The sequence below is a fragment of the Opisthocomus hoazin genome, chromosome 2 (assembly GCF_030867145.1).
Source record: "Opisthocomus hoazin isolate bOpiHoa1 chromosome 2, bOpiHoa1.hap1, whole genome shotgun sequence".
In the NCBI taxonomy this organism is placed as follows: domain Eukaryota; kingdom Metazoa; phylum Chordata; class Aves; order Opisthocomiformes; family Opisthocomidae; genus Opisthocomus; species Opisthocomus hoazin.
In genome coordinates, this window is record NC_134415.1 from 6231424 (window position 1) to 6254651 (window position 23228).

The following is a 23228-nucleotide window of genomic DNA, read 5'->3' on the forward strand; positions in this document are numbered from 1 at the left end:
ATAACCATGTAACTGAAATATAGCTTGCAAGAAAGCTATCTTCATATAAATTTGAATGTTGCGCAACTGCATGGCAACAGGACTGCATGTTTAGCACCATGGTTAGCCAGATACTGGAAGGTACTGGTGTACTGTGAGGATCTGAAGTTTACTGCATCCACACGAACATTTACTAAAGTGTCCAAGTCGAGGTCTCAGCTACCACCTCTAGATTTCAACCACGGAAGGATTTACTGCCATAAACTGTATGTTACGGAAAATGATTTTTAAAATCGATTTTAATGACAGTTGCAAGGGGACATAGAAGACTCAGCATGCCCGCAGCGTTCCAAACTTGACATCATACACTACAGCATTCACTCCTGCTATTAAGAGTCCAGACAACTCTTTGAAATTATTTATAAATTAAAAAACCAAATAACTCTGCACTGAAATGCTAATTGACAAAGCGCTGCTTTAATTTATATTAAGGCTGCACACAAGCCCGACAGAAGTTTAAAGCCAAACAGCAACAAACAGCCTGCAATATGCTTTCAAATCACCCACAATTTAAACCCAAGAAGTGCTGACTCTGCCCACACTGCTTTTTATGGGCTTTCACACAAGACCTGCCCCCATCCAAGCCCTTCTTTACCATCCCACCACTGCACTGAAATAGGGCATCTCTCCCAGCTGGTATAACTAACACTGAGGGATTTTTTTGTTGTTGTTTTAACCAGCTTACCCAGTGTATCCAGCTCCAAGCAGGCATTATACAAACCTGCTGCTGTTCCAGCTGTGCTGGGCTCCCACCAACGCTTGAGAAAAGCCCTGAGGAACAGCTGTGGCCACGCGGAATTACAGGCTGACCATAAACTCCAGGAGCAGGACCGCTGACGTCGGCACGCGGGTCAGAAAAGCGGCTCCAAAACCTACCCCTTCAACGTACGTCCTGCCAGAGCCAGCCACGTTATTTGAATTTCAGGAGGCATTCTGCCATGGCGGGGAGGCTGGGCCGGCTCGGGGTAGCTCCTGGAGGAGGGCAGTTTGGGAACGGGATGTGTTTGCTCGACGAGGCCACGCGAGCACGAGAAAGATCTGAAAGTACCCAACGCTGACTGCAAGGCAGCGAGATACACCTGAGGAAACTGCCCGTCCTCACCTAGCCGATGCAAAAGCCCCACTGTCCTCTTAAACACCAATTCAGCTGACTCTACAGCAAATTTATGCTCATGGCAGCAGCAAGACTGGCCAGCAGGTCGAGGGAGGTTCTCCTTCCCCTCTACACTGCCCTAGTGAGGATCCATCTGGAGTACTCTGTCCGGTGCTGGGCTCCCCACTTCAAGAAAGATGAGGAGCTACTGGAGAGAGTCCAGCGGAGGGCTATGAGGGTGATGAGGGGACTGGAGCATCTCTCCTACGAGGAGAGGCTGAGGGAGCTGGGCTTGTTCAGCCTGGAGAAGAGAAGGCTGAGAGGGGACCTTAGAAATGCCTGTAAATATCTGCAGGGTGGGTGTCAGGAGGACGGGGCCAGACTCTTTTCAGTGGTGCCCAGCGACAGGACAAGGAGCAATGGGCACAAACTGAAGCAGAGGAAGTTCCAGCTGAACACGAGGAAGAACTTCTTCACTCTGAGGGTGACGGAGCCCTGGACCAGGCTGCCCAGGGAGGCTGTGGAGTCTCCTTCTCTGGAGATATTCAAGACCTGCCTGGACGCGGTCCTCTGCAGCCTGCTCTGGGTGACCCTGCTTCAGCAGGGGGTTGGAGTGGACGACCCACAGAGGTCCCTTCCAACCCCTACAGTTCTGTGATTCTGTGAAGATCATCCTTAGGTCAGGACCTCCTGCAGAGAGCTGCTCCCTGGCACTGCTCCAGCAGGCTTTTCCCCACTCTCCCCATCGGTCACAACCTCTTTCGCCCCAAGAGACCAGCGTGATGGAAAAAACACATCACCCTCACGCCCTGGGGCAAATAACACATGCTGCATTACCATCAACTGATGAAAAGGAACCCAGCTGGTCTGTCCCAAGTCCATTTATACTTGGCACTGGGAAACCGCTACGATAACAACCAATCCAGGCAAAAAATCATTACCGACTTTCTTCCTTGCCACTGTTTCAATAACAAAACTAATACTTTACATATTCATCATATGACTCACCCTGTGGCTTCTCCACAGATTGGACCTTTTCTGTGAACAACAACTGAAACACCCGTTGATGCTGTCTGCCAAGGCTCCTGTCAATCACCATCGCTATGGCTGTACATAACTCGACAAGTATCGTGGTTAGAAGCAGGATGCTAACCTCAGACTGAATTTCCTGCTCTGAAAATCAGCAGGTGGCAGAACCCAAGCTCCATACAGTGATGATTTAAGCAGAAAAGCCACAGGGTACAAAACCCGACAGGCACAAGACGAAAGCCTCTCTGAAACAACTTGTCACTGAGGGTTTTTTTTCCCTCTTTCAAGGCATTCAGAAGAGCACAGAACCAGGACCTCTCTCCCGAAATGCTCACACAGAAAGTCAGAAATCCCAACAGTGGCTCAGTTTCGCATGCAGCCAGTACTTACATACTCTTAAGCCTTCTTAAAAGCGCCGTATTGAGTCAACAACACTGTTCTACATCCCACCCGGGAATGATGGATTTTAAGATGCACACCTCATTCTCTCATGTTTCTGCTCAAAGGTTTTTCCATCTGTCCTTAAAAATCCAGCCAGCAGGAACTTTTGTGATAAACCAAAGGCCAGTCAGGACTCTACAACCTACCATACTCACTGGGGAGGGACCGCAGGGCATAGCAGTACTAGCCTAGATCAGAGGCGTCATGTCAGACCACGAGGACTGTTCCACAGGACGTATTTCTGCAACCCACACACAAGATCTGCACAGGTTAAGTTTTCTTTTTCAAAGCCTGCTCCCAGCTTTAAGTTGTGACCAAAAAAAAAAAAAGATAAATGAAAAAAATATATGCAAGAACATAACTGAAATGAAGAAAAACTGTTTGCCTCAGTCCGCAAACAACCTGAAACTACTCCAGGACATGAACTCTTCATCATCTAAAGAAACAGCAGTGGAAAGTACTGATGGACAGACAATGTACAGTAAAACGAAAGGAAGATGAAGAAAGAGAAGCAGACACCAGAAGGAACAGCAGCACTGACAGAAGCCTGCGGTACTGAAGCAGGGAAAATAATGCTGACCATCATGAGAACTAAGTGGAACAACAATCAATTCTGCAAAATACTAGATTCCAGATTTCTATGTAAGAAATCCACATCCCCTTCAAGTCAGCGGGCAATCACTTCCCATCTCAGGGCTGGCAGAAGTGTCTTTTGCAGCCAAAGACCGTGTTTAAAAAAATAATTTTCTACATCATTACTAAAAATAAACAACAGATCTTCTAAAACATGCATCTATTATTGTACACTAACAATGAGCAGCAGTTTCTGCACAGGAGACAGCATTTCAGGAAGCTACCCGCAGGCAGCCAACTCACTGACTTCTATGATGTGTAGTAGATGGCTCTGTCTCTTTACACTAAAGATACTACAGATCCCAGAATGCACCTTGTATCCTCTCTCAGTTTTCACCTGATCTGTGTGACCGAAGAAGGGGAAAACCAATTCTGAAACCAGAGAAAGGCTGAAGGGAAGAAGAGGGAGGAAGAGGAGGAGCGGGTAAGAGCCCGAGGATGGCAGAGGCGCTTGCCAAACGAAGGGAGCAAGTTCCACAGCGCGGGTTTTAATTGCGACTGCCCTGCTACTAACCCCGTGAAATCAAGCTGCAAACACTAATGACCAAGATACCCCATCAGGCCCCAGGAAAAAAAAAGCTGTAATTGCTTTTCTGCGTCCTCTGGTCCCTTAATCAACCGCACTACAAAACGTCTCGGACGTCGGAGGTTACTCTCGGCACACAAAACCGCAGCTGAAAACGAGGAACGCGCAGCACAGCACTGTCGTGCTCCTGTCCACCCGCTGCCTGCAGAAGGCTGCTCTCCGAATCTGCCTCCCAGATAAGGTGTTCGCACGGAGCGGCCTTGTAAAATGCTACCTAGAAACAAACAAAAAAATCAACTCAAATTGCAGGTGCTCTAATAACAGGTAACTGCAGCGTTCCTAACAAAATTCTTCCAGTAGTTCCAAATGGAATTGACTTATTTAATGCTTTAAATAATTATACAGTCTTTGCTGGAAGGTGGGTACACAGAATTATTGCACATCAAGATTTAGCTCATATTTAATTACAAATTCTTCAGGGAAAACACTGTTTTTGCATTGCTTATCCACATGAGCAAAATGGGTTTCAAGTCTATAGGCAGTAACACATAATAAAATTCGCTGGCTACTTAGAAACTATCTAAAATTAAATTCTCAAATAGGAAAAACAAGAGAGCTGAGGCTGCGATACAGAAACAACAGAGCCCGGGATGCTCGGGAAGAGCCAGCCGTGTGCTGCGCAGCCGGGAAGGACGACAGCACCCAGGGGGCACGACCAGGAGCAGGGCCTGGGTACCCAGGGAGGGGATGACCCCCCCCTCACCCAGCACCCGTCAGCCCCAGCCCCCGGCCAGGCGCGGGGCTCTGCGTTTGCCCATGCCGGTGGTCACTGGGCTGCTCTCGGCCCATGCCTCCAGCCTGCCCGGATCTCTCCCAACGGCAGCTCTGCCTCAGGGGTATCTGCTGGTCCCCCAGCTCGGCACGCACACAAAGTGCCAGTAAAAAGCCAGTAATGTATTTTATTCCCAGGGTCAACACAAGCAATGAAGCAGAGGAAGTTCCGTCTGAACAGGAGGAAGAACTTCTTCCCTCTGAGGGTGACGGAGCTCTGGAACAGGCTGCCCAGGGAGGTTGTGGAGTCTCCTTCTCTGGAGATATTCAAGACCCACCTGGACAAGGTCCTGTGCAGCCTGCTGTAGGTGACCCTGCTTCGGCAGAAGGGTTGGACTAGATGACCCACAGAGGTCCCTTCCAACCCCTACCATTCTGTGATTCTGTAATGCTATGCAGCTACCAGCAAGACAACTGAACGTTACTCTGGAAAACCAGAATTTACTTCCTCTGTAAAGGCAACCTCAATTAAGGGTTCCAAAGCGACGGTAACCCTTGCCAATGAAAGACAGATGATGAAAAAATGTATAGGACATTTTCCAAAGGGAGAAATCTCAGAGGGACTCCATCTTCCCATCACTGGCCAATTCTGTTCCCCATCAAACCCCCTGAAGAATTCCACCGCTTCTTCTGGAAAGCTGTACTCAAACTCGCAGGGAAACAAAAACCAAACCGTAACAAAAAAAACCCCAAAACCTGTAGAAGCTGAAGCCTCTTTGGTGAGGAAGGATCGTTTGTTGCTAGTTTTGTCTTTCGCTGGGTGTGTACCTTCGAAGCCGCAGGATGTGAGCACAGAAAGACTAAAAGGCACAGTCAGAATTAGAAGTCTGAAACAACACTCTGCAAAATTCATGCTGTATGAGAAGACTAAACTGAAAGTAAAGGTAGCTGATAGTATCGTCATCTGCATTTCTTGTACTGCACAGGCACATTATTTTCCATGTTTGCAAGGCTCTTTATAAAGTCATAGGACCAAATAGGTAAAAATCATATGTTTATCTTGTTACCTATATAGCTTACAATATAATTTTGGCGTAGCCTTTGGCTCACGAGAGAGACCACTCCCGTTTTCTATTTTCACTAAGGAAAATGGACAAAGTCAGGACTCCAGTCTAGGAACTCCTGTGTTGTTCTTGAGCCTGTGCCAGGTGTTAGGAGGCCTTGGGGAGCCACTACATGTCATTTTTTCCAAGCTATAATGGAGATTTGATAAAAATTGACACAAGGCATTAATTCTAATGCAAAACCTGGAAATTTTGAAGTATAAAGCGTTTTAAGCACGGATCTCACTCCCAAGGCATTCCGAAGTACTGGAACAGGCAAAGCAAGTAGCACTACAACAGTAAACTGCAACAGGAATTTCACTACAGCAAACCAACCTCCCTTCAGTGGAAAATGCAGAGCTACCAGCAGGATCCCCATGGGACCCGGGAACGGGGGGTGAGCAGCAGTGACCGTGTTTACACCCAATCCTGCAGTATCTTGCCTAATCCACGCGAGCCCCGACTGCAGAAAGGCGTGCAGAAGGGTAAAACGGTGCGAAGCACCTGGACAGCAAAACGGCAGGTGACAGAGAGAAAGAAGAGTAGTATCAAAGGAATATTCTGAGGGGAATAAAAAAAAAAAACCTTCTTATGCACAGTGATGTCTTCTAAACTGGACAACATCACTTCAGAAAAAAAAAAAATGTAGTAAAAGCAGGCAGTTCTCCCAAGAAGATCATCTCAGCACAGCAGCAGAGGCAACGAAAGCGCCGTACGTCGCTACACGCGGCGAGGCGACGCAGCACACACCACGCCGCCAGCGCCCACACTCACGAGGCACTCGCACATTAATACCGTAATTCCGGTCGCCTTACCTTAAAGGGGGATTAGCACAACCAGCAAAGCAAAAGCTGCCCAGAAGAGCAGCAGGAAGGACCAGAAACGTGGGACAGCACCTATTTTAATAAATGCTACGATGACGACTACAATTCTTCAGTTTAGAACAGAAAGAGTGTCAGCTGAAAAATGTATGGAAGCCAACGCCAGACTTTTAAAACCATTACAAGTAAAACTACTAGGAAATGAGTGTTCACAAGACAAGAGTCCAGGAGACACTGAAATCACCAGGCAGTAGGTTTTAAACAAAAGGAAGTTCCTTTTCCATCTAATTAAACTGTGGGACTCGTTGTTACAGGATGTTGCAGGGGCCAAAAGTACAAACGGCTTTTAAAGGAAGATTACAGAAATTAATGGCAGACATGTCCACCCATCTCTGCGCACTACCAGCAGTGGTCCAGATGCAACCTCTGGCTCAGAAAGCTCCTGAATCACAGAATGCCAGGGGTTGGAAGGGACCTCTGTGGGTCACCCAGTCCAAACCCCCCTGCTGAAGCAGGGTAACCCACAGCAGGCTGCACAGGACCTTGTCCAGGTGGGTCTTGAATATCTCCAGAGAAGGAGACTCCACAGCCCCTCTGGGCAGCCTGGGCCAGGGCTCCATCACCCCCAAAGTCAAGAAGTTCTTCCTCATGTTCAGCTGGAACTTCCTCTGCTTCAGTTTGTGCTCGTTGCCCCTTGTCCTGTCGCTGGGCACCACTGGAAAGGGTCTGGCCCTGTCCTCCTGACACCCACCCTGAAGATATTCATAAGCCTTTCTAAGGTCCCCTCGCAACCTTCCCTTCTCCAGGCTGAACAAGCCCAGCTCCCTCAGCCTTTCCTCGTAGGAGAGATGCTCCAGTCCCCTCATCATCCTCGTAGCCCTCCGCTGGACTCTCTCCAGTAGCTCCTCATCTTTCTTGAACTGGGGAGCCCAGAACTGGACACAGTACTCCAGATGGGGCCTCACTAGGGCAGAGTAGAGGGGGAGGAGAACCTCCATCGACCTGCTGGCCACACTCTTCTTGATGCACCCCAGGATCCCATTGGCTTTCTTGGCAGCCAGGGCACACTGCTGGCTCATGGTTAACCTGTTGTCCACCAGGACACCCAGGTCCCTCTCCACAGAGCTGCTCTCCAGCAGGTCCACCCCGAGCCTGTACTGGTTCCTCCCCAGGTGCAGGACCAGAATTGCCAGAAGGTGGATGGTATACAGGAGCATCAGTTTATATACCTTTCAGAGCTTCATATACACACTGATTATTGATTATTTACAAGAAATACATAATGGTACGAGCACAGGTGACAAACACTTGTATGAAACGGAGACATCTGCTAAAGGATAAGCTCATATCTAGCAAACGTGAGAAGGCAATTTGCTAGGATCTGAAACTAGGTTTGCCAGAGTGCAAAAACCGCGCAAGTTTTGAGCAGAGCGGGTCACAAGTGTCTGAACAGCAACGACGCCTGGTTTCACTGAAACTATTTTGGACATTCTTCAAACACACCTAACTTTAACCTACAATTCGAGGATGGTCTAGAATCTAGTTCATCCAGAAGGTCACTTCAGACGAGCACAACTCCACCTGGCTTCCATTCGTGACTAGGTATCAGGCCCGGCTGGTCAAACTGGCATCTCCCGAGAGGCACGCGGCTCTTATCTCTCCAGTGCAGTCCCCGCAGAGGTCAGCCCATCGACCGGCTCCCTGCAGCCGCCGAATGCCTGGCAGAGCTCAGCCCCTGCACCCCCGCCCGGGGCAGCCGGCCTCTCTCGGCGCTTGCTCCTTCTCCCTGCGTCGAGCAGTGACGGAGCCCACCGCGGCGGACAGATGTCGGGGGGAGCACGGGCAGCAGCAGCAAGCACGCGTGGGGAACGCAGATGAAAGAAAAAAGGCCCAAAGTTAAAAGGGGGGGTGAGGATCGCAACTTGAGAGCTGCAGGTTTGTGATTCATACAACAAAATATACGAGCCCGACACTCGCCTGTTCAAAGGTTCCCTCCTCACACTTCTCTGAAACGGTTTTTAATGTTACGCACGTGGCATTTTTCCTCAAGGAAACTAAACCATACTGAAAATAATCTTGTCCAAGTGTTCATTACAAATTTGCTACATAAAGTAAAAATATGGGAAACACTAAAGTATAGCACTTTTGGGTAGTCGGTGGCTCTGAAGCAGCGTACCTCGCTTTTCCGTCTGTCTAGCAAAGAAAGGATAACTACCCCCGGTGCACTACGCCCCCTCACTACAGAAGAGGTCCCAAAGTCATATATAACTTCACGATAATTTTGGAGAGAAAATATGAGCCCCCCTGCAGATAAATAAATGACTTTAATTTCTTAAACTTCTGTGTAAATCCGTCTTGTGAAGCGTACACGTGCTTTAAATCCGCAAGCTGTCCTAGGACAGGACTGCACAACGGGCACATGCACTCAGCAACTGTAAAAACACACAACGGGGGAGAAAACAGTGGGGAGGCAGCAGCACAGACGGTCCAAAAGTGACAACCTGGATGACCAAGAGCGATCCAAGCCAGGAATATTTCAAACTGTTACTTTACTTACCTATCTGACCGCAGTGTTCCTTTAAGAAGCAAAGGACCACTGGTAGGAAGCCAGACTTCTGGTCACTTCACTCAAGAGATGCAATAAGCAGGACTTACTACTGACTGGGCCATTGCTAGAAATAAAATATTTTAACAGGCTGCAAAAATCAGCTTGTTTTGCACCTCCTCCACTCCAAACTGCAGTTGGTTTGGTTTTTTTTTTCCACAGGAGGGATGAGGTTAGCAGGCCCCTCTGAAGATCACCTGGTCCAGCCCGTTGCTCGGAGCTGGGTGACCCACAGCAGGCTGGGTGACCAGCAGTCAGGTTTCAGGTTATCTCCAAGGATGGAGACTCCACCACCTCTCTGGCAACCTGCATCTCTGTTTGATCAGCCTCATGGTGGAAAAAGCATTCCTTATGGTCAAATGGAATTGCTCACGTTTCAGTGTGCCCACTGTCTCGCCCCTGGGCACCAACTGAGAAGAGCCTGGCTCCCACTTCTTCACTCCCCCCACCAGGTATCTGCACACACTGGTATGGGCCTGCCATGCCTTCCCCTCTCCAGCATTAAGAGCCCCAGCTCTCTCAGCCCCTCCTGAAAAAGCAAACTCACTACTGGGCGAAGAGGAACCTGATGAAGTCCAACAAGGGCAAGTGCAGGGTCCTGCACCTGGGGAGGAACAACCCCATGCACCAGTACAGGCTGGGGCTGACCTGCTGGAGAGCAGCTCTGTGGAGAGGGACCTGGGTGTGCTGGTGGATGACAGGTTGACCATGAGCCAGCAGTGTGCCCTGGCTGCCAAGAAGGCCAATGGCATTCTGGGATGCATTAAGAGGAGTGTGGCCAGCAGGTCGAGGGAGGTTCTCCTTCCCCTCTACACTGCCCTGGTGAGGCCCCATCTGCAGTACTGTGTCCAGTTCTGGGCTCCCCAGTTCACGAAAGATGAGGAGCTACTGGCGAGAGTCCAGAGGAGGGCTACGAAGATGATGAGGGGACTGGAGCATCTCTCCTACGAGGAAAGCCTGAGGGAGCTGGGCCTGTTTAGCCTGGAGAAGACTGACAGGGGACCTTATAAATACTTACAAATATCTTCAGGGTGGGTGTCAGGAGGACGGGGCCACTCTTTTCAGTGGTGCGACAGGACAAGGGGCAACGGGCACAAACTGAAGCAGAGGAAGTTCCAGCTGAACATGAGGAAGAACTTCTTCCCTCTGAGGGTGACGGAGCCCTGGAACAGGCTGCCCAGAGGGGCTGTGGAGTCACCTTCTCTGGAGACATTCAACACCCGCCTGGACGTGGTCCTGTGCAGCCTGCTCTGGGTGACCCTGCTTCGGCAGGGGGATTTGGACTAGATGACCCACAGAGGTCCCGTCCAACCCGTACCTTTCTGTAATTCTGTGATTTCAGAGTGCTACTGACTGGCTGATGGATGCTCTGTCATGTAGGGGCTAAAGGAGACACAAATAAGGTTAAGCCAAGCAGCGGTACGATTAACCAACATCTATTTCACTGGGCATCATCTAACATGCCAGCTGAACCCGAGTCAGTTTAAGATGCCCTTATCAACCGGCTGCAGTTTCCTTTCTCACAGCAGCAAGGCTGCGTGCCAGCTGCCCCAACAACAATGCAGCAACCGCTGGAGCTGGAAGGGCCTGATGCCTTCAGCCAAGCACAGACCACGCACTGTTCCCATACAGCAGAAGCTGTTCATGGAGCCTTGCACCCACAGCAAGGGTTAGCTGTTTGAGCAGGACAGGGAGCAGCAACAAGACAGATGTGTTATTAACTAGCTATAAAGTGCTTTGGAAATCTGTCACATAGTGCATCCCTGGACTTTTTCACAGTGCAAAGAACTTCAACATATGAGGATTTCTGTCTCAAAATTAGTATGGACCAAGTTTATGATCTATAGCAATGTAAATTCACAGAATCATAGAATGGTAGGGGTTGGAAGGGACCTCTGTGGGTCATCTAGTCCAACCCCCTGCCAAAGCAGGGTCACCTACAGCAGGCTGCACAGGACCGCGTCCAGGCGGGTCTTGAATATCTCCAGAGAAGGAGAATCCACAGCCTCCCTGGGCAGCCTGGGCCAGGGCTCCGTCATCCTCAGAGTGAAGAAGTTTTTCCTCGTGTTCAGATGGAGCTTCCTCTGCTTCAGGTTGTTCCCATTGCCCCTTGTCCTGTCGCTGGGCACCACTGAAAAGAGTCTGGCCCCATCCTCCTCACACCCACCCTCCATATATATATATAGGCATTTATAAGGTCCCTTCTCAGCCTTCTCTTCTTCAGGCTGAAGAAGCCCAGCTCCCTCAGCCTTTCCTCGTAGGAGAGATGCTCCAGTCCCCTCATCATCTTCGTAGCGCTCCGCTGGACTGTGTCCCGTAGTTCCTCATAAACACATTATCACAACAGTCAGGGTAGTCTACTACTGTAACTTCTTGGTTTTGTTTGACTAGTAACTTCAGGACTGTTCTAACGATACAGCTGCAGCCTTCTGAGCTACGTGAGCAGGAAGGTACCAGGCCCTGGCACACCAGAAGGCCAGCAAGCCATGGCAGGAGTACGCCTAGCAGAGAAACCTACAGCCTCTGCCACTTCGCCAGGAATTTCGACGCATCAGCAGAACAAAGTGATGTGAACTGACAATTCAAGCTCCTCCTGCAAACAGATTTAAAATATCTTTATATTAAAAAAAAAAAAAAACAAAACAAAACCCAACACCAAGCCAAGCAAATACATATAAACCCATAAAGTCTTCAGCCAGTTTAAAATGCGGTAAAACTTCTTAAAAGTCATCTGGCAACAACGCAACAATTCCTCCACCCTGCTAGGGCCAAAAGGGAGAAGAGCTTCCTGAACTCTTTGAATCTAATGCCTGCTTTTGCTGAAGCCAGGCAAGGCAGCCTCAGGCTCTGCTCTCCCAGCAGCATCTCCTCAAAGCTGTACGTCAGTTGTACAGTCCAGAACGCCTTCGCGGTCCAACCATGTGCTCTGAGCTGGTCTGACCCTAAATTTATGTGTAAAATTAATCCCCAGGTATAAAATAGTATTTTTCGTTAGGCCTCATTAATTACCCTCGAGGTATGGCCTTCATCTCTTCGTTAGAGCACCACGCACCCAGCCTACACATAACTGCCCCACTTCACACACAACGTCCACACAGACGTGCAGGCAGGCACATTTCTATCCGATTCCTATTTGTAACCTTATACGCTAACAAAACCACTCTCGAGTAGTTTTAAGTTAAACACCAAAGAACAAGCAAGTCTTTGGGAGTAAGCAGCTGTTACGTGCACAAAAGCATTGCTCTGTTTCTGACAGACACTGCCCTGGAACAGTGAGCGAATTCGCTTTCGATGTGAAGCGTCAGACTGCCGCTTACCAGCTCATTCTGGCACTGAATATATGCTTGATCAGCTATCGTTAACCAACAATCTTCAGAAACTGGAAGGAGTTTATGAAGATTTAATGAGCACCAAATGACTTTTTTGAAAGGCCACAAAGACCAGCATTACTCCTCCTTTTGAAGGGTCTAAGTAGTAAGTCACAAATGTGGAAGGCAAAAAGGTTGTCATAAAACAATGATTACTCCATTCCACAGCAGCTGCAAAGTCAAATAACTTTACTGTTCTGATCACTGAAAATGCTGCTTTCAAAATATTATTTCCTTACCGTAGGACAAAAAAAAATGCCAATGATTAAAGATCTTTTATTGATATATTCCAAGTAAGTTTATTTTCAAAAAACCACTTGCACAGTCCTTGGATTGTCCAGTCACTCCCTTACTGCACAGTAACAAAATACAGCAGCACAAGAGACAGGGAGCCCCATGAGCATCCTATTAAAGAATGAACTAACTAATTAACTAACAAACCCACTCACAACAGTCCCAAACTGAATTTTGACCTGAAAAAACTGCTGTCTTTGTACTAGAGCTCTCCAAGAAGCCTAAAGAAAACCCATTTAGCTTCCGGATGGGCAAGAGGAAATTTTTGCTCTCTACGGAGTATCCATTTCATAAAACAAGTTTCCTTTCTGCTGCAGCAGAAAGCCTTCTTTTAAACTACAAGGTTAAATGTAGCTTACTAGCTACCAGCACACTATGTACGTACCCACAGGTACGTACACACACACGCGAGCACTCAGCACAGCACAACGCGGTAGCGACTAGAAAGACAGCGTTTTGTGAAGTTCCAACAGCAACCTAGCTTGTTCCAGCCAAAAGCTGTCAGATATTAACACAACTGAATTATAAACATCATGAATGCAGGTAAATATCACGAAAGAGAATAATACGCTGCCAATTTATTTGCAGGAAGTGGCTGGCAACCTATTCCGAAACTAAGGATCATCTGGGAACAGGGAAAACATCTCTCAAATGCCCAAAGTTCCGGATAGAACTAACGCAGAGATCTGAGGAGAGCTGCTGTTCAGACAGTCCTATGACTTGGCAGGACATCACTTCCAAGGAATTTCAGTCCAAGAGGCCACCAGCAAGGGAAGACAGCTCTTCCTCTCAAGCTGTACAGCTATGATGAGAAGCACCCCGCTTGAATTTTGGGCGCTGCTGAATCGAGTCCATTCTGTGCAGGAGAGACAGCGCAGCACACCAAAGCAGCAACACGGTCAGAAAATCATTGATACCACTGACAGGAAAAAATGAAATTAATTGCTCATAGTGAAATCACTGGTGTGCGCAAACCACAAGGCTACGGGTTCCCTAATCTCCAGAACAGCAACAACTCAAAACCAACTGCAGTTACACAGTCAAAAATGACTGGGAAAAAGCAAGCAACAAACCAACCTGGAATTTCACAGAGCCATCCTCACGCACCAGGAAACACGAAGGAAAGAGGACAAGAGAAGCGAAACAGTACAGAAACTGCCCATTTCAGACAGAGCTCCTGAAGCACAACGAGCGCTGGACCCGGCACAAGGGGATGCGGCCAAGCAGGGACCTTCCTTCTCAGCAGCAGCAAGCTGCAGCGCAGTGTTCATCCCAGGGGATGCCAGTCCAGCTGTCTTCAGAGAAGCCAAGAACATCTTCGGTGCTAATAAAACTCCAGAATAACGGATAGGGACAGCCAGCAAGGGTAAGAAATCTAGCTTAGTGGGTTGGTTTTGAAGCTGGGGGGGACAGAGATGGGAGGGGGAGAAGTTTTCATTCGGAGAAAATGTTTTTTTTCCCTGTGCATGTTGCATGGGATCACATGGTGGGTAGCCCAGCAAAGCTTCGGTGTAAAACTGTCACAAGGAAGACCTTTGGAGGACAGAAGAATGCGTTTCTGATGGCAAGAACTGAGGCTCACACTTAACATGGAGGAACAAAGAAAAGAAAGAAAGAAAGAAAAAAAAAACATAGGTAGCACAAAAATTTCCTAAAATGCATTCGAATTTTCATGGGCAAATTTTGGGATAATCAGCCCTTAAGTGTTAAACTAAGGCTGTAGTCTGGCAAACACTTTAAGCTGGCATAAATTTGCACTGCTGCTGAAAGAAAGTCTCACCATCTGCCAGGCCCCTGCGCCAGCACAAACATCCGAACACCGAACCAGGAGCACTTCCTTTGCCAGTTTATTTTTCAGATGGATCAGTTCCCCAAACCAGTTCACAGGATGGCCATGTAAACACTCGTGCTGGCAAAGCAGAGCGACTGCTTCTCCGGCAGCGCCAGCCCGAAGCGTTCACTGAGCCACAGCCTAAGACACCGGCGCAGGGAGACGTTCCCAGCAGTCGCAGGCGGTGCTCCCCGCCCTCAGACACGCTGTATTCGCACCACGCTTCGCAGTCACAATCAGCACACAGTTGCCCCTCAGAAACTAATTTGTCTTTGCAGTTTTCTCTAGCAGGAGAACCCGCCAGAATCTCAGCAACGTTCACATTTTCATTTTTCACTGGCCATAAACCAGCGTCTTTTCTAGATGCCGTGCTTCTTGATCAAAAGATCATTTGCATTAGAGACAACAGACGGCCTTTTGATCGTCTGTTCCGTTCGGGACCCAAAATGCTTCTACATGAGGAACAACAAATGAAACTGTACTCCTCACATGTCAGGGCTCTACCCCAGCAGAGATGTAAGAACTGTGGGCTGCTGACCATCCATGAATCACCGCTCAATCCTCTGCCGACCAGCGCACTCGCCTAGAAGAAAAATCGCCAACAGAAACGTCGCTGCCAGGAAAAGAAGCAACACGCATGAGCATCGGTCATGTTCTGCATCAAGGTCAAGCAACTCAGTGAGTACTGGGAGACCGAGAGGGACCCAGCCAGACTTTCCCACAACTCGGTGCCAAATTCAAACGCCTACAGTCATCCACTACCAACCAATTAGATCATTAAGTTTTCTACCAAGAAATAAACTCAATGCATGACAGTGAAATAAATCCCCAGAACGATGCAGAAGGATCTCTGTAACTGGGCATGCCACAAGCAGACTGAGGGGAAGCCCCCCACTTCACAGATGTTCCTTGGTCCACAGCCCCCGGGGCCGCAGCTCTTGGGTCCTCTGATGGGAGCGGGACTCGCCCGAGCTGCAGCAAAGCCCCACACCATGCTCACCTCCCTTCCACCGGCCTTTTGCCACACTTCATCACCTTCCAGTACCTGCTTGGCCGCCGAGTCCTTGTTCTCCATCTCTTATTTTCATCCGTCTTCTTACTGCCACACACGCTCACTGTTATATTTTGCAGAACAAGATCCAGTGTATGCTATTTTAAACAGCATCTGCAAAACTCAGGCTTAAGCTATCCTCCTCCAGTGTTCCCTCTGCCCCCTCTCCGTGCTACGCAGCTGCTGACAGCTTCAGCTCCATCAGTTGCTTGCTGCTCCACAGCTACATTTCTCTTTCCCCAGTAACATTAATCCAACCTGCCTGTAGGAAAGCTGCAACATGAATAAATGGCCAGAGCAGAGAGCCTCTTCTCTCCAGATTACAGAAAAACTAACAGCAGGGTATGAGACATCCACTCACTCGTAGAGGATTATTTTCTAAAGGAGCATTACTAACTTCGAAAGAAGCTAATTTAATAGGGCACAGCTGGACTAGTCCGGATTCAGAGCCCTCTAGGTCTTCACAAAACTCCAGGATGCTCCAGCACGCAGCATCATACTGCAAACCGATGAGCACCCAGGGAGTTACAAGCAGCAGCTAAAGCACCTACAGTCAGGTCCGTTTATTTTGAGATTGGAGGCGGAGAGAGAGTTAAGGGCTGAGCAATTATGTAATTCAACAATTTCAAGGAAAAGCAGAAAAGGAGGCTTGCACAATGTCTAGCTAATAAAGTGAATTTTTAAGCCACTGGTGGCTGACAAGCAGCGGGTGCCACTGGCCTACTGGTAGAGACAGGGGAGCATTACAACGCAGCAATTGGAGTTGTAGCTCTGCCGCCCGGTCACAAGGAGTGGGAACGAAGCAGAAACTAAAGGGCTGTACCGGGGACTGTCAAACCTTCTGTCTGACCTCCTGCCAACAACAGGCACGGGGCAGGGTTAGATGTGCGGCGGTGTGATGGGAGCAGAAGCAGGAACAGCTGACAGATCAGATGTCTGTTTATACGGTGATTGTAAGGAACCCAGTCCACGACTGGGATCTCCCGGTATTATTGCAATACCAGTAAAGGATGCAAACTTCACACTTATATGAAGTTTTAGATGATCAGCAGAGTCCACAACAGGGAAACAGAAACATAGCAAAAAAAAAAAAATCAATCATAAAGCTGCCCCCTCCCTTAAACCTTTCTCAGTCTCTGTGTGGGGAAGGAGGAAAAACCTTCTCAGCTGGGTGAGATTCAGGAGGATTTCATTCCCTGCCTTTGATGGGCAGGTTCACACCTCCACTGGCTATCTATGCCAGGACAGGCAGGAAACAGAAATAGGTGCACGTACGTACAATTGTGGTAACCGATAAGGGGCGGGAGGTATTTCAGGAAGAGACGGAAGAAGAAAATCCTACAAAATAACAGGAAGTAGGAGAAAGACACTACAGCCCATGCATGCAAGTATGTGCCACCATCTGCTAGAGAAAAGAAGGAAGCAGTCTGGAAAGAAAGAGACGAAGAAGAGAACAAAGGCAAGGAATGCAGTAAGTCAGGACTTCTGAGATGAGTAAATAGTGAGCCATTCTCTTGTACCTGCTGCTGCAGCGCCCACACACCTCAAAGGCAGTTGGCTAGTTTCTACCTACTGCTAAACACACACCTTTCTGGCTGGAGAGTGACCTACTGATGGTCAGCTCTAGGCAGAACGATCTCAGTTTAAGTAGATCAGTTCTAGGTAGCCCAGTTAGTCCAGAGAAAACCTCTAAAAGGGACTTTCAAATGTAAAATCTCAGCTTTCTCACACTTAACGTTTTACTTTATTTCATGTGCTTTACCTTAACGGACTGGCCCCGACAAACGTAAATCAGTTTAAAATAGATTCCATTAAAACCATGTAGCTCTGTCCCTGATAGACAGTTTCACCGGCTAAGAGCTGCAGTGTATATACCGCAAGACCCACTTCTTTTCCCCTTTTCCTGTACTGCTTCTAGTCGCTTTGTAGAAGTGATGGCAAGTTCAATGCCAACACCACCGACGGATATGCAAATTAAGCCTTAACTTGTTAAGCCTTAATTTGAAGTGATAATCTAGGTATCATCTCTTCCATTTCATCTACAGCTATTTTTCCCCAACACCATAACCAACTAGGCGAGATGACAGTGTCATCAACACCTTCAATCAACAATTCATTCAATTCTGTAATAGTACCCAGCTGCTAGTTAAAGCACAGAGAATAAAACCAAGGTTTTATAAGTATATTTAGTTAACAAAACATTTTTGAAGACTCAGTAATAGAAAGAGGGCGGGAATTTCAGCACACGGCGGAGCGGATTTATTTATGATTCATTCCCTCTAATAGGATATGCTTATTTACAGAGCTTGAACTAGATCTGGTAAAGGTTAAAGATTCAATAAAAGCTCCTGTGACTCCTGCAACATAACCTGAACCCTTGCACAACATTCAAAAACAAAGTCAGTTTTCTAAGAAGACACTGCACTGAACCCAGCGACAATATTTTAAGTAACTGGGGGCAAGTGGTTTGGGTTTTTTGCTTGTTTTTCATGTAAAGGTCTAACAAAAAAAAATTAAGTTAGGCTTAAAAAAAAAAAAATCCACCGAAACAATGCACCTTTAGAACTGTTAAGACAAAACCACCTCCTCAAAGCCACCACACTGCGCAGCTGATTCCTCAGTCGATGACTTTTTGAGGCAACACAAACTCCTGAAGCTCACCGCCGCGGATCCCCCCAGCGCAGCTGCATCCCCGACATCCCTGAGCACAGCCCGACTGCGGCAGGACCCCGCACCAGGCACACGCCACACCGCAATCATTTCGTACCTCACCTTGTGCAGCCACCATCGGCAGTGTTTTACAGAGGGCAGGGGGATTCCCAAGGGCCGGAATTCTTTCGCTGGTTCGGATGCCGGGGAATTACACGTCTCAACAGCGACGCTGCAAATTGGTTCATTTAGCACCTTCAGTGAAACGGTACACCGAGTTCTCCACACACCAACTGTGCAAACCACAGCACTGCAACACACGCACACGGGAGCAGTAAAATTATTCTGTAAGAGCTCGGTCGGACGTGTGCTGTATTTCCATGCATCTCGGTCCTGTTACTTGAAATGAAACCAGTAAGAATAAATATTACACGTGGATCGTTCCTTTTAAAAACTCTTTGCTGTGAACGCAAATCCAACCTGCCCATGTAGATTTGAAAGCAAACTGTATTTGACTAAAAGAACTAAGCAGCTGCCATAGCAGAAGAGCTCCAGCATAACCTGTCGCAGCTGTTGCGGCACCTCCACGCATGCTTATCTGTACTGCCACGAATAAAGAGTACACTGGGACTCTGGCAGCAAGGCCATCATCAAAAGTCAATTCAGAAAAAGCAGGGGCAAGACGTGAAGAAAAAAATACTTTCAGATCACCGAGATCTGAAAACATCTCCCCTTTGCCCCTGTGAGCAGCGAGGAGCCCGGGAGGGATGTGCAGGAGGAGTTCCCACTGCCGGACTGCTCCCCCCGCCACAGCCCTTTGACTCTGCTCACAGAATCCCAGCCTGGCAGGGGCTGGCAGGGCCCTCTGGGGATCCCCCAGCCCAACCCCTGCTGAAGCAGGGTCACCCAGAGCAGGCTGCACAGGACCTTGTCCACACGGGTGTTGAGTATCTCCAAAGAAGGAGAATCCACAGCCCCTCTGGGCAACGCTCCCTGCAACACAAACGACAGAGGAAAGGTGCTGCTCTCCACGAGGGCAAAAGCAGAGCGAAGGTGACAGTCACATCACTCCTACCCCTGCTGTAGGCGTTCCCAAACACTGACAAACCCCACGCTGCAACAGACCAAACTCTTCCGCTGACCTGTCCGTCTCTTCCCACCAGCCGCTTCTGTTTGTTGAGCTCAGGGGTGAATCTGGGAGTGTGACTGACAAGTTTTCATCCTGCTCTTGGCGAAACTTTCGGGAACTGAGCTTTCCTGCAGCGCTACAAGCGCTGACTTCAGTGGGGAGATGAGCAAGGGAAGGTGAGAGATGGAAAGTAATGCATTTCTGTGCTGTCAAGGGGTAAAGCCCTGCACCCCTACTGACCCGATCCCTGCACCTGCCCCAATCCCCCAAACACAGGGGACTTCCAGCAGCCACTGAAAACCAAGCAGGGCTGAACAACCCGCATTGCTCCGCTGTCGCTCCACGAAAGCGTGTGGCGTGAAGAGACTTCCCTCCACCTTTCGCAGTTAGCAGAAGGGTCAGTTACTGCTTAGAAACGTGAGATACAGGAGTCCAGGAATCACATGTGCGATTCCGAGAATTACAATTCCAAAAGCCCTCCCTTTTCTAAAGCCCTGGAATGTACTCCTCGCAGAAGCACACCGCTGCCCATAGAAACAGAAGTGGTATTCCTCTTTGCTGCATAAAATGGAAACCCAGCAAGGCCACCGGTATTTTCAGAGTGCCAAGTTCGAAGCACCGCGGCCTTGAAGCAATTTTAGGGCCGTCTGAAAGAGACGTTGGCTTAGAAAAGTCCAAGCTAACAGGGATCTAGGAGGAATTTCGACCGCGTTCGCGTTAGAAAGCTTCAGCACAGTGCTGCTTGAACTAAAGGGACGCAAAGATTGCATTTCAAAATAAAAAAATAAATAATAATAATAAAAAAGAACGGAAAACTTTCCACCCACTTCTCTCCATCACGGGAGTTTCCCGTGCCCCAAATAAACCCGAAGCTGGGTTTTTTGCCTCCCAGTTTCTCCCCCACCACCAAGCTGAGATCCTGCAGCTGCAGCCACTCCAGCCCGTCCAGGACCGGGGGGATGGCTGCTGCCGGCCCACCGCCTTCCTCCGGCCCCAACACCGTGGGGGGCTCCCCCGCCTCTTTTATCATTATTTTTTATCTGAAAAGATACCGACGCACATTCATCACTAGTCCTTTACCAACGGCGCGAATCCTGTTTCGAGGACTGGAAGGGAACCGCGAATCACAACCCAACGGGCAGGTTTCCCACTCGGTTCTCTGCTCTCGAAACAAAGCTAAGACCGAGATTTTCGCAGAAGCGAGACTTGAAAGGGAAAAAATAACCCAAGCCACCTCTCCCTCCAGGCAGCCTGCTGCTCGGGGCCGGGACCCTGCCGCCCGGTACCTTGCCCAGAAGGGTCTCAACCCGCAAGCCTGGAGAAGAGAAGGCTCCGGGGTGACCTTAGAGCAGCTGCCAGTGCCTGAAGGGGCCTACAGGAAGGATGGAGAGGGGCTTCTCACAAGGGTGTGGAGTGATAGGACAAGGGGGAATGGCTGTAAACTACAAGAGAGCAGATTTAGATGAGATATTCGGAAGAAATTCTTCACCCTGAGGGTGGTGAGGCCCTGGCCCAGGTTGCCCAGAGAAGCTGTGGCTGCCCCCTCCCTGGCAGGGTTCAATGCCAGGCTGGATGGAGCTCTGAGCACCCTGGTCTGGTGGAAGATGTCCCTGCCCATGGCAGGGGGGTTGGAACCAGATGATCTTTAACGTCCCTTCCAACCCAAACCATTCTATGATTCCATGATTTCCAAGCCCAGCACTCGGCAAGCCCGCGCTCCGGACAGACAGACGGACGGGAGCACACGCACCCCGCTCCCCCCCACGCCGCAGGGTAAAGGGGGGGGGGGTGTGCGTGTTACCGGGGTGGGTGTCGTCCCCCGTCCCCCCCCGCACTCACTTTCGTCCTGCCGTTGATCCTGTAGTTGCCCAGCTTGCCGTTGCAGTGGCGGATGAGATCGTCCATGCTGTTCATGAGGAGCCGGATGGTCTGGCAGCCCGGCTCCTTGCCCTCCACCCAGGTGATCTTGTCGCCTCGGATGTCCTTGGACGAATCGCTCTTCTGGCTGACCAGCTGCCCGTCGGTGAAGCGGCCGGTGTGGTGCAGGGCCCGCACCTCCTGGGCCACCAGCCCGCCCAGCTCCTTGCCCAGGAAGTCGTCCACCACGCAGATGCCGTGCTTGTTCATGCAGGGCACGATGTACTCCAGCGCCAGCCTCTGAGGCACCAGCGACTTCGTCTGCCCGTTCGGCCTCAGCGCGGCCCCGCCGGGCCCCGCCTGCACTCCGCCCGGGTACAGGTTCGACTTATCCCGGTACAGCAGCACCGCCTCCGCCTCCCCGCCGCCGGCAGCGGCCGCGGCGGGGCTGTCGGTCAGCGGGGCGGCCTCGGCGGGGGGCTCCGGGGCCGGTTCCCCCCCCGCCGAGGCCCCGGCCGGCGACGGGGGAAGGGGGGGGGTGCGCGCCTCGGGGCTCGGCAGCGCCCCCTGCTGCTCCCGCCGCCGCTCCTCCTCCTCCTCCTCCGCCGCGGCAGATCAGCTTGTGCTTCTTCCAGTCCTGGCGCTGGTGCTCCTTGCTGCAGTAGAAGGAGCTGCGGCAGCGCCCGCACCGCAGCAGGTTCTCCATCTTCCCGCACAGCTCGCAGTACTGCCGGTCCCGCTCGCTGCTGCTGCTGTTGCTGCCGCTGCCGCCGCCGCCGCCCTGGCCGCCGCTGCTGCTCTCGCCGCCGCCCTGGCCGGCCCCGCCGCCGCTGTCATTCGCCATGGCGCTGGCTGAGGGGTTATGTAAGGAGGCGGGCGGGAGCGGCGCCTCAACGCGGGGCCCCCGCCCGGCCGCGCGGGGAGGGAGCGCGATCACTGCATCATGGCCGCCCGGCTCCCCCGCCGCCCTCCACCGGCCTCCTTCGGGGCGGCCGGGAGCGGGGGGGGGGCCCGCGCCTCCCTCCTTCCCTCCCTCCCTCCGCCGGTAACGCCGCTAGCGCCGCCTCATCGCCCGTCGAGGGGGAGAGCGACCGGGGGGGAGGGGGGGGCTGCCTGCCTTCCGCTCCCCGCCGGCCTCTCTGCCCAGTGCGCGGGCCGGCGCGGCCGCCGCCTCTCCCCGCCGCTGCTGTCGGGGCGAGGAGGAGGAGGAGGAGGAGGAGGAGGAGGAGGAGGAGGAGGAGGAGGAGGAGGAGGCGGCGCCACGCTCGCCGCCCGCTCCGCACGTACGCCACTTCCAGCCCGCCGGCGCGTCAGGCGGGCGGGGCCCGCCGGGCGGGGCCGGGCAAGGCCGCGCTGAGGGGGCCGACATCGCCGGGGACCGAGGGAGGAGGGGGTGTGAGGCGGTCCCCGGGGCGAGGCGGTCCCCGGGCTGAGCGGGGGAAGGCCCCGGGGAGCGGGAGGGAAGGCCCCGGGCTGGCGTGGAAGCCGGGCGCCGTGGCCTTGAGTGACAGGGCGGGCGGAGGGGCCAGGTCTGGTGGCTCCCCCAGGCCCCAAAATAACCCCCGCCGGGGAGCTGGCAGGGCTCGGCGGTACCGAAGGCCGGAGTCAGGCCGGCTGAGGGGAAAAAATCAGCAAAATGGAGGAAGGGGGAGGAGGTGATGCGGCCGCTCAACCAAGGAGTTGGGCCCAGCGCCGTGACCGGCATGGCGAAGCCCCTGACAGGAAAGGGAAGCTGCTCTGGATGAAGGCCCCCGGCGCGGGCGTGTCGGCTGTGGGAAGCCACGCGAGGACCTGGGCTCCTCTCGGCGGGCAAGTGCCGAACAATCCAGCTTCGCCGTGGCTTTGCTTGCTCGTCTAGGTGTTAGGAAGCATCTAACCATGTCGTGGCTTTGCTTTGCTTTGCCAGGTGTTAGGAAAGCGGAGTGCATGCCGTGATGTGCGGTGGTAACAGCCCAACATGGTGGTCGGTGCCTCCGTGCCTCATGGTG

The 23228-nt window shown here is 51.0% G+C and overlaps 1 protein-coding gene across 1 annotated transcript in view; it reads right to left on the reverse strand.

Moving 5' to 3' along the window:
• Positions 1-22456, reverse strand: part of EGLN1 (egl-9 family hypoxia inducible factor 1) — a 40757-nt gene extending 18301 nt beyond the window's left edge. The window contains 2 exon segments of the mRNA XM_075412167.1: positions 21223-21754; positions 21756-22456. Coding sequence (XP_075268282.1) covers positions 21223-21754; positions 21756-22084 — 861 coding nt within the window. The 5' untranslated portion in view covers positions 22085-22456.
• Between the last annotated feature and the right edge of the window lie 772 nt (positions 22457-23228).